At 36.6% G+C, this 11,306-nt stretch overlaps 1 protein-coding gene across 1 annotated transcript; it reads right to left on the bottom strand.

The window, feature by feature from the left end:
- Window positions 1-357: 357 nt before the first annotated feature.
- LOC145124226 (cytochrome b561 and DOMON domain-containing protein At5g35735-like) lies at window positions 358-2,381 on the bottom strand. The gene is made up of 3 exons (XM_079059495.1): window positions 1,435-2,381; window positions 982-1,236; window positions 358-818 (listed from the first exon to the last, which is right to left on the bottom strand). The coding sequence occupies exons 1-3, from the start codon at window positions 2,038-2,040 to the stop codon at window positions 525-527; spliced, it is 1,155 nt and encodes a 384-aa protein (XP_078915621.1). The 5' UTR covers window positions 2,041-2,381; the 3' UTR covers window positions 358-524.
- Window positions 2,382-11,306: the final 8,925 nt, after the last annotated feature.

The following is an 11,306-nucleotide window of genomic DNA, read 5'->3' as shown; positions in this document are numbered from 1 at the left end:
GGAAAGCCATATCATCATTCCGTCGGTACAACTTTTAATCAATCAACAAAACATCATATGAACCACCTAACGCACAATTTGTTCAAAGAAACACGACCAATTGGTTAAAACATCATTTGTCTACATAGATCAAGAGTGCCAAAAAACTAGCAATCAACAAAATTTATATAGTTGTTTGGTAGTTATTTAAATCAGATTTGATGTAATCAAAATCTGATTAAGCCAAATTCAACATCATATTGTAAAAGACATATCATAGCCTGTAAGACCAAATTAAAAGTTTTTAATTATTGTGTCAAAGTAAAACTCAGCATCTCACCCAACAAAGTAAAATATATATCAAACATCACCCAAGTCTGAAAAAAAAAATACTCAATATAAAAAAGTGAAAATGTATTACATACATGCATAGATACATATATAAATCTCAACAAATAATATAATCTCTATTCTCAACACCATCAAAAAGTAAATTAATAATCTACCCATAAAACATCATCGATAAAAGGAAACCCCTCCATCATCTACACTGATTGACCATATCCATTAGCTCCTGCATGTGTCCTTTTGTCTTCCTTCTTCCTCTTCAAAACGATGAACCATGTGAAAGCTTCCAAAAGAACTGCAACAACCCCCAAACCAATAAGTATTCCGGTGTATGCGTGCTTCCACTTCTTCTCAGGGTCCAAGATATCAAGCCCCTTGTAGACATTGACAATGCTCAAAGCAATCACAGCGTATCCAAGGCCATGATGGTAAACGTTCCAGTATATTCTGTATTTGTTGTCGGGTTTAGGCCTCAACAGCAGAGCAAAAACCTAAAAAGATCACAACCACATGATCAGTTTTAATGTCAAAGATATGGACTAGATTCGTTGACATCTTTATCACCGGATTTAGCGGTAGATGTTGACTAGATTTGTTGAGTTTATGTAGGTTTTAAGCAAAGATGGAAAGGGAAACATGGAGTGTAAGGTGTACCTGAAGTGTTCCAAGTGAAAAGAGGATGATCCCGATGTTCCGGTGAGATTCATGTGTGATTCCGGTAGAGTCGCCGCCGAGTTTGAGACCGGTGGCCCATCCGGCGACACCGACGATGTAGGCTGAAGTTTGGCAAGCGGCGTGGATGTAAAACCAGGCTGGATTTCCGACTTTGAACACCTTCAAATATCTTGCTGTCATTGCTCCCATGGGCATCATTACTCCCCAACTAACAGCGTTCAATACTCCATGAGTCTGTTGAACAATAATTCACAAAACCATAAGAAAAAAGATCCAAGATTTTTTCGTTATGCAAATGGGTATTTCGTTAATTGAAAGATTTGTTGATTTTATAAAGTGGGTTTGCGATTTTGTTAATCAAGATTGAATCTTTTATAAACTAATGCATCTAAATTTGGAATGAAAGAGAGAATTAAGAGAGATGAGACTTACGTTTCTCCGGCGCATCAGCGACCCACCAGCACCGCCGCCGGAAGTAGTCTGACCGGAGATAAAATCAACTCTTCCGAGAGAACCCCGATTATCACTACCGAGTGCATGAAGACCCGGAACTCCATTATTGACAGGACCCACTTGCCATACCTGATTAAATCCCGTTCCTCCATTAGGCAACACTAAAGTCGCGTAAATCACCACCACGTCGTTAACTCTCTCCGCCGTAATCCTCGGCACATCGAAGCTCAAAGTACTCGGTTGTAGACTCGTTCCATAAATAGAAACTGCAGAAGTGTAAGCTTCAACCGACCCGTTTGAGCTTGTTACAGCTACAAGCGCTTGAGCCCCAAGCATACCCGACCCACCGATATTAAGCGCCCAAGCAACCCATTGAGATGTGGTGGCTCCGGTGTGCCGGAAAGCCAAGTCGACGGTGCCGTTGGTGTGGTAGTTCCAGTGGAGATGCGAGTCCAAAACAGGTAACGAAACGCAAGTAGCGTAGATAGCGTTGTTTCGAAAGGCATAAGTATTGCAATCTTGAGCACTTGAAACAGCCAGATTCGCTATCAAGATGCAAAAAAGAACACTCAAGAACTTACGCATCTTGGAAAAGCTTGATGGGTTAACAAAATCAGAAGAAGAACAGATGAATTTGAGTCTTTATAGATGGAATCAAAACACCCAAAACCCAAAAATCTTCGGTTTCTTTTCTTTTGTTTCTACCCAGGTCAGATGGTTTTGAAGAGATGATGAGAGAGGGAAAAGTTATACGGATTTAAATAGGGAAGTGAGATTGAAAGAGGATGGTTGGTTAACTGGGAATTTATTAGGAAACAAGTAGGAGAGATGGAAGAATCCTAGAAGGATTGTGGGTGGTGTGAAACTGTTAATGATATTTCCGTGTGGATATTATTTGTTCAAAACTTGTGATAAGTTCAACTTTTGAATAAAAAGGAAAGCGTTTCATATTTTTCCTTGTTTTATGGAGAAGCTTTCATACGCAAAAAGCAAGGAGTATACTTACACTTTCAACAACTTAGTTTAACAACTTTCTAAATAAATCATTGACCCTTTGGTATGATGGTATCACCTCATTTTCTACGTAATAAGACTATTCTTCTTTGGATGGTTTGAAATACGGGCATACGGTATTCAACTATATAATTATAATTTATTTTACAAAAAATCATTAATATTGAACATAACATATTGATTAGACTATAAGGAATGCCACATTATTTTACATGTCATCTCAATTGTCATGACATTTTTTGATTAATTGGTAAATTAAAAAAAAGAATAAGTATTTAATTTTGTTTTTCTCTTTTATCTACAAGGAATTGTCGAGTTGCTTGTCGTATCACACTCAAGGGTGATGTTCCCAGAGATGTCAAAAAGTCTTGTAAAACTTCTATCTCATATGAAAAATATTTATTAAAAAGTCGAAGGAGCCAAAAGGTTAACCCCGGTTTTAAGTTTGGGGGCGGAGGCGGAAGTGGCAGTCTCGTCTCGAACCCTGTCGGGACCAGTTAGTATATATATATATATATATATATATATATATATATATATATATATATATATATATATGTTCATTTAAGACCATGTTAATTTTAAGAAACCGTGAGATTCAATCTAAAAATAATTTTAAAATGCAAAATAAAAGGAAAAATCCGAAAATTCTTTTTTTAATTATTATTTTCGTCATTTTCTTTATCTAAAAAATTAAATTAAAAAAAATTACCGTTTTTTTTTCTTTTGAAAAATATGTGAAATATTCCAATGTGACTTTTAAAATGTTAGAATATTCTACTATTCTAGTAGATTTTTCAGATATGTAAAATATTCTAATATTCTACTTGAATATTCTAATATTCAACTAAAATATTTAATAGATATTTCAAAAAAACGATAATTTTTTTTTTGGATAAAAAAGTGACGAAATTATATTTTTTAAAAAAAATTCAATTATTTTGCATTTTAAAAAAAAAATTATCTACAAAATGAGTAGCTAGGATTGCGTCTCTCCGTCTCACAAAATATAGTGGTCTCACATGAACCTATATATATATATATATATATATATATATATATATATATATATATATATATATATACATATATATATATATATATATATATATATATAGGTTCTATGGAAAACAAAAACCCTAAAAATCATAAAAATGCATAAAAAAAATATTTAGAGATCACAAAACTTTTTTTTGAATTTTTTTTATAAAAAATCGCAGCTTTTTATTAAAATTCGCTGAAAAAAAAAATAAAAAATCAAAATTTTTTTTTATAAACTTTTTTTTTTCAAAATTTTTTTCAGCGAATTTCTTTAATAACCTGCAAATTTTTCATAAAAAATGTTAAAAAAAAGTGTTGTGATCTCTAGGTATTTTTTTTATGCATTTTTATGATTTTTAGAGTTTTTTTGTTTTCCAAATAACCCTTCCCTGTATATATATATATATATATATATATATATATATATATATATATATATATATATATATATATATATATATATATATATATATATATATGAGTAAATTACACGAATGGTCCCTATGGTTTGGAGTAATTTGCGCGTTTGGTCCCTAACTTTTTTTTAACTCGGAAGGTCCCTAATGTTTGTTTTTGTTACGCACTTGGTCCCTACGGTTTGTTTTTGTTATGCATTTGGTCCCTATCTTACCTAAAAAGACTATTATTTAAATAGGGAAAAATGGTGGGATAGATAAGGTAAGGTGAGGAGAGTGGGGTTGGGGGTATGTTTATTTAAATAAATTAAAAAATGAAGGGCAAAATAGTCTTTTTAGGTAAGACAGGGACCAAGCGCGTAACAAAAACAAGCAGTAGGGACCTTCCGAATTAAAAAAAAAGTTAGGGACCAAACGCGCAAATTACCCTAAACCATAGGGACCATTCGTGTAATTTACTATATATATATATATATATATATATATATATATATATATATATATATATATATATAATAATAATAATAATAATAATAATAATAATAATAATAACAATGATTTTGAGCTTCAAAAATTCAACAAAAAAATCATATTTTTAAGTTGTTAATATAATGCTTTTATTATTTTATAACATTTTTGTTTTTAACATGTAAAATTATGTTACAAATAACTATTTTTTATCCAAAAAATAACTTCTTTTGCCCCAAAAACAACTTTTAGCATAATAAAAAGACAACCTAAAATCAATTAGGGAAGGAGGAACGGAGGCGGGGATGGGGGCGAGGAACGAGAGAATTTCGAGAGTGGGGGCGAAGGAACCCCGGTCTCATTTGGCGCCGTTGACATCCCTACCCGATTGTTTAGTTGTCCACCTAAGTTTGCCGAGGGGTGGCACCGTGCCACTCCTCCAGCCGTAGGGGAATTGAGTTTATATTCTATAACTTTGATTTTGGGAGATGGTTCTCAAGGTTAGTACTCTAATTTTTCCTTTAGCATGGTCAAGGTGGGAAGTTGAATCAACAAGTATCATGATTTTGTCTGGTTCTTTTTTTACTCATCGATGTGGCGTTCATCGATCAATATTTACGTATAATATTTTATGTTGAAGTTAATGTAATTTGTAATTTGTTTTTTAGTATCTATATCTATTTGTATTTATCGTCATATTCTTGAGTTTTACTTATGGAAGAAAAGTGATATTTATATATATTTATTGTCATGTTCTTGACTTTCACTTATGGAAGAAAAGTGATATTTATTTATATCTATTGTCATGTTCTTTGTGACATCTTCAATTTCACGGTCAGAAAAGACCGATTTGTTTATGCTTTGTTTTAAAATCAGAGTTATCTTTTAAAGAAAACAGTTGCAGAATTTGTCCCAAAAACAAAATATGATAACCATTTATCAAAACATTTCTTTTAAGAAATGTATTTTCATTAAATAATAAAATCTCGGGATGTCATGTTCCGATACAGACCAAAAGCATAAACAGTATAAAATAGACCTTACAACAGTTATTTATAACTACTGATCTATAATCAAAAATCTCTCGTCAAGTCCACCAACTTATACTCTTGTGCCATTACCTGTAATGCAAAGAAAACTGAGTGGGTCAGGCTTGGGAGCCTGGTGAGCATATAGGGTTTTCAACCCACAATAATATAATTATTATATTTAATCATCAAACAATCAACCCAATTACTCATCCCCATTATCTTCTTTATTTCTTAAGATTTTACCCTAAGAATCAACTATCCTTTATTCATTCGTTCCTAAGGATTGACTTAAGGAATTGGCACGAAGTCCATTGCTGCCAAAGTTTATCTATCAGGTACTAAATCCATAACTATCGGGCGCTAACTCCATAGTCACCAAGGTTCACTTAACAGGCGCTAACTCCATAGTCATCAAGGTTCTTCATTAGGCACTAAGACAATAGCTGCCAGGGTTCTTTATTAGGCACTAAGACAATAGCTGCCAGAGGTCTTTATTAGGCACTAAGACAATAGCTGCCAGGGTTCTTTATTAGGCACTAAGACAATAGCTGCCAAGGTTCTTTCGTAAAGCACTAATTCCATAGCTGCTATGGTTCATTCATCGGGTACTAAATCCATAGCTACGAGTGTAGGTACTAAGTCCATAGCTACCAACGTTTATCTAACAGGTACTAAGTCCATAGTTATTATCGTCTATCTAACAGTACTAAATCCATAGCTACCAGCGTTCGTCTATACGGTACTAAATCCATAGCTACCAAGGTTCATCTATACAGTACTAAATCCATAGCTACCGAGGTTTATCTTTACAGTACTAAATCTATAGCTACCGAGGTTTATCTTTCGTCTCATCCTCAAACTCATCCGTCATCACACACCAACTAATTCGTCTACCCATGTTCTACCCAAAATATTTGTAGATATAACATACATATACAGTTTAACTCATTTAATATCTATATAAAACATCAATTCCATGCTTATCTCAAATAAACAACAATATATAAACACATAACACGTATTTCGTAGCAAATACTTAATACTTATATGTTAGAAGAAAGTGACTACACACTAACTCATAACATAGAGATAATACATTCAAGCAATACTTGTACTAAGATCGTGTTTATGAAAGGGAATATACACTCACTTGATTAGATGATGCTCGGACAGCACTACGGCTCTTCAAGTAGTAACTCTTCGGTGAAACCGGGATATCTTCACACACCGGGTTTCTCGTGGGCAGAGCTTCAGCTCGGAAATTTTACTTCTCGGGATGATACCGGGGCTTCGGGATATTTCTTGCACGTAAATCGAGGTAAAACGGGAGAGAGAGGAGAGAAAATAGCAACCCTAAACGGCTGGCCCTTCAAATCTATTTATAGGGCAAAATTGGCCCTTGCCACGTCGTGGCACCTTTTTCCACATCGTGGGCTTGATCGTCACTGCATGCGTCATCGCAAGTTGCATCTGGGGGACTCCCAGAGGTGTCAGAAGACCTGCCACGTCGTGGCACTGCTTGCCACGTCGTGGTCTCTGACACAGCTTTGGGGTTCGCGCCTCGAACTTCAGAAATTCATAACTTTCGCATACGAACTCCGTTTTCGACGTTCTTTATATCGACGCGAAGGTGAGATTATGCTCTACAACTCTCGTTTAGACTCCGTTGGCTAATTTTGACTTCATTTTTAATATATTATAAATATATTACTTATATATTATTTTTAGTAGGCCGGGACAGGAAAACTCCGATAGAAATTCATAACTCCTTCATCTGAACTCCGTTTTCGTCTGTCTTTTTATCGTTGGACTACTATCGACGAGATCTTCGACTCTCGTTTAGATTGTTTCGGTTAAGAATCACTCGATCTCATATTCGAGTATTCGGGCTGCATACCGCTAAGTCGAAACTTCGGAAAATCATAACTTCCTCATACGAAGTCAGATTTGAGCGTTCTTTTTACGCACGCTCTCGGTTTAACGTATTCTACGACTTTCATTTTGATCGCTAAGTCCAAATATTGCTCTAACGTAAATTCACTATTTACGTCGCGCTGTGTCGTGCCGGTTCTATTGCGAAACTTCGACAAGTCATAACTTCTTCGTTATAACTCGGAGTTCGGCGTTCTTTATATTTTCGGAAACCTTGAGACATATACTACAACTTGGTAAAGATTAATCCTTCTAAATAATCTTCCATCAAAAAGTCATTTTTGATGCTTATCGTCTCTAAATTGACTAGACCGGGTTCTTGCATGAATGATAAGCCTCAAGGGGGTAAAGTTAATCCTTTTGGGAGGTGATAATGATGGTTGTGTGACCTAAACCCTTGAATTGTGTTTTGGGCCGAATGGCAGAAAATGGAAAAGTCATAGACCGGGTTCTTGCATGAATTACAGATTTTAGTTTGAGAAGTTTTAAGTCCAAGATATTTAGATAATATTGTGGGGCTCTTCAATAATTTTTTGTGCATATAAAGAACGCCAAAATCGGAGTTGAAACGAAGAAGTTGTGGTAGTTTGAAAATGTGTTGAATTTGGAAGGAGGGTGGTACGTTGGGTGTACCAGCATCTCAAAGTCGTGCCTTCAAGAACGCATGTAGGGTGTACCATTTGGCACGCACGGCGTATGTGCGCAGAACCCAAACCCTAAATTTGGGGTTTTGAGCCTTATTTAAGCTCCTTAACTCCTCTAAACATCTTCCATTCTCAACCTCCATCTTTCCAACGTCCTCCCTTGAAACCCTAACCCTAGTTTAAACCTTATGAGCTAAAGATTATGCTTTTTGGTACATTTAAAAGAAGAAGCATGTGGTGATAGTTCTTGAAAGCTTGAAGCAACTTTAGATCTGGAAGTCCCCCATCCCCTCATTCATCTCCAGAAGGTATAAAGTTTGTACCTTTATGCCTCCATTGATAGATCTAGCTTAGGTGTTAAAGTTATGTACTTTTTGTCCCATAAATTGGTCTATTTGAGTGTGGGTTGTTCTAGATCTCGTGAGGTGCATTTCCAGGTGTATATGAGGGTGTTAAGTCATAAAAATGCAATCTTGATCTTTTCCTTCCATTCATGCATGTGTTATGAAGCTTAGAATCCTATGATAAGCTAGGGTTTTTGATTTGGACTATTCCTAGCCATGCAAAATCATAAAGTTGGAAACTTTATGATTTAGAATTCTAATTTGGATCTAGAACTGAGCTCCGGACAGAAAGTCTTAATGAATAAAGTGCTTAATGGAATATTGGAATCAACTAGTGTACGTTGGGCATATGTGGGAGTACGTGTAACACCTGATTCAAGGTACTTTTCATTTTTGACCCTTGGTGTGTAAATAATTTGTAAATTTGGTCCTTAGGGGGCCTTTTTGCCATTTTCGAAAAATTAGGGGTACGTTGGGCGTACTCCTCGTACGCTGGGCATACGCACCCAGGGGAAAAACCTTAATATTTAGGATTTGAACCCTATTTAATGAACATTATGACCCATGATCCTCTCATTTCTCAGCCTCCATTACCCTTTGAGCCCCATTTCGAAACCCTAGCCGCTCTTGAGAAGACTTGACCTTTTTTGTGTGTGTTTTAGTGTGTGTTGGTGAGATTCGAGGAAGAAGAGCTTAGAAGAAGGAGCTTTGATCAAGGGAGAGCATGTAGATCCATATTTTACTCATCATTTCCAGCTTCATTAAGGTATAATGCTTGGAACTTGCTCATTGTATGCTTAGATCTAGTCTTTATGGAGTTTTGGTCATTTTGGTCCCATGAATGAAATCTAGTGGGAATTCTTCCACTCTAGAAGTTAGGAGTTGCTTCTCTTGATGTTTCTGAGGTCCCTAGTCCATAAAGCTAGTATCTTGATGGTTGTTGATCAACCAAGCATGTGTTTGTGTCCATTTGGAGAAAGTAGAATGCTTAATCTAGGGTTTGGGATCATTTGAGTCATGTACAGGCTCCAAGTTAAGGACTTTATGGATTAAGATGTTCCAGAAGGCTTGGATCTGTAATTTGGACATTTGGAATGCACACATTACGTATTTAAGGAAAAAGTGCTTAATGTGCGTGTACGCTAGGCGTACGCAAGTGTACACTATGCGTACGCATCCGTGTCCTCGATCAGACATGCGACCTAGTACGTCGAGCGTACGTCTGGTAAGCGCAACGTACCAGGCTTGGTCTTGGGCTTTGCGGTTTGGGACATTTTGGACTATTAGGGTTTTGGGCCTTGGTGGGCCACTTGTCTTTCTGACTTTGGGCGATTGTTAGGCTTTGGGCCTTATTGGATTTGGGCTGTAACATCCCAAAAATTTCAACAAATTTAAACTTTTCAAACAACCCATTTACTAATAAAAGTGTTTTACAAAACCATTGTTTCCAAAACATGATTTAAAATCAGAGTCTTCCAATATCAAATCAGTAGTAAAACCAAGGATGTGTACGGTCACACCTTCGCCTTTCCAAAACCATCTGAAGCACCTGAAACAATAAACTGAAACTTTAAGCACAAAGCTTAGTGATTTCCCCCAAAGTACCACCACATACACATAATAAACAAACAACATGCATACAGAGCCTTCAGCCTGACTGGAACACCGCACCGGCCTATAGACTATCTGGTATGCTCACAGAACCTTCAGCATGACTGGTATGCCTCACCGGGCCTTCATCCTATCTGGAACGTTCTTCGGACCTTCGTCCTGACTGGTACGCCCCTCAGGCCTGCAGTCTATCCGGGAAGCCCTGGGTCTCTTGGCCTTCAGTCTCCACTGGTCCGTCTCAACCACACATAACATGTCGACATGTACATAACATATAACCAGTCAGCAGACAGCAAGCAGATATAACAAATCACTACAGCATAGCAACATCCTATATACCAGGAGACCAATCTAACAGATCACTACAACATAGCAACATCCTATATACCATGATGCATATCTAACAGATCACTACAACACAGGAACATCCTATATACCAGGATACAAATCTAACAGATCACTACAACATAGTAACATACGGTAAACCAGGATATCAATCCAATGGGTCGGCCTTGGTGCATTCGACCCATAAGTACAGTGAGGAAAACTCACCTCAATCCGCTGATAATCAAATAACTGCTCGGACCGTTGAACCGGATAACCTCGTGCCAACTATCAATAATACAATCTTAATCAATATGAAACGACCCAATTTTCAAAAGAAAGTTTTCATTTTTAAATAGTCAAAAACATTTTCCATAAGCCATAAAATTTCAAATACATTTGTTTTCAAATTCATAACAATAACAATATTATTCCAATCATTAGAGTGTCCCATAAAAACGCTTGAGAGAGTGTATGCCGCGTCATCAAGCATTTCCCTTTCCCTTAAGCTCAGATGTACCTAAAACAAATCCACAAACTGTAAGCTAATGCTTAGTGAGTTCCCCAGAGCATACCCCACACAATGCACGTAATCACCTAATCATATTAGCTATAAAAGCTAGATAAACCACATAAGCCATGCATACAAACATATAAGGAAGCCATGGAAACCCTCTAGGGTGTTACACCTAGTGCCACTGGAACCCCCATGTGGTCTTAACTAACTGCCATGGGAACCCCCACATGGTCTTCCTGCCATGGGAACCCCCACACGGTCTTTATAACCAAGAGATGTCATACAAACCACATAAGAAAATATACTAGAATGCCATGGAAACCCTCCAAGGTCTTACATATAAGTGCCTCGGGAACCCCCCGAGGTCTTTCATGCGAGTATCACAAATAACTAGCATATCACATATCCCATAACCAACTAATCATAACTCATAACAATAATGGGCCGGCCTTGGTGCCTTCGACCCATTGGTATGGTGAGGAGACTCACCTCTCGTGAATGCTGAACTG

This window comes from Lactuca virosa, chromosome 7 (genome assembly GCF_052849685.1).
Source record: "Lactuca virosa cultivar CGN04683 chromosome 7, Lactuca_virosa_CGN04683_v6, whole genome shotgun sequence".
In the NCBI taxonomy this organism is placed as follows: domain Eukaryota; kingdom Viridiplantae; phylum Streptophyta; class Magnoliopsida; order Asterales; family Asteraceae; genus Lactuca; species Lactuca virosa.
The sequence above is the reverse complement of the archived record's forward strand: the minus strand, read 5'-3'. Positions and strand labels throughout refer to the sequence as shown.

What these genes read in the sequence shown, in the direction of transcription:
- LOC145124226 (XM_079059495.1), bottom strand. Translation starts at nt 2,040, where the DNA reads ATGCGTAAGTTCTTGAGTGTTCTTTTTTGCATCTTGATAGCGAATCTG. An exon ending in CGCTGATGCGCCGGAGAAAC is followed by an intron (nt 1,237 to 1,434) that starts GTAAGTCTCATC and finishes ATTGTTCAACAG; the next exon opens with ACTCATGGAGTATTGAACGC. An exon ending in TTTCACTTGGAACACTTCAG is followed by an intron (nt 819 to 981) that starts GTACACCTTACA and finishes TGATCTTTTTAG; the next exon opens with GTTTTTGCTCTGCTGTTGAG.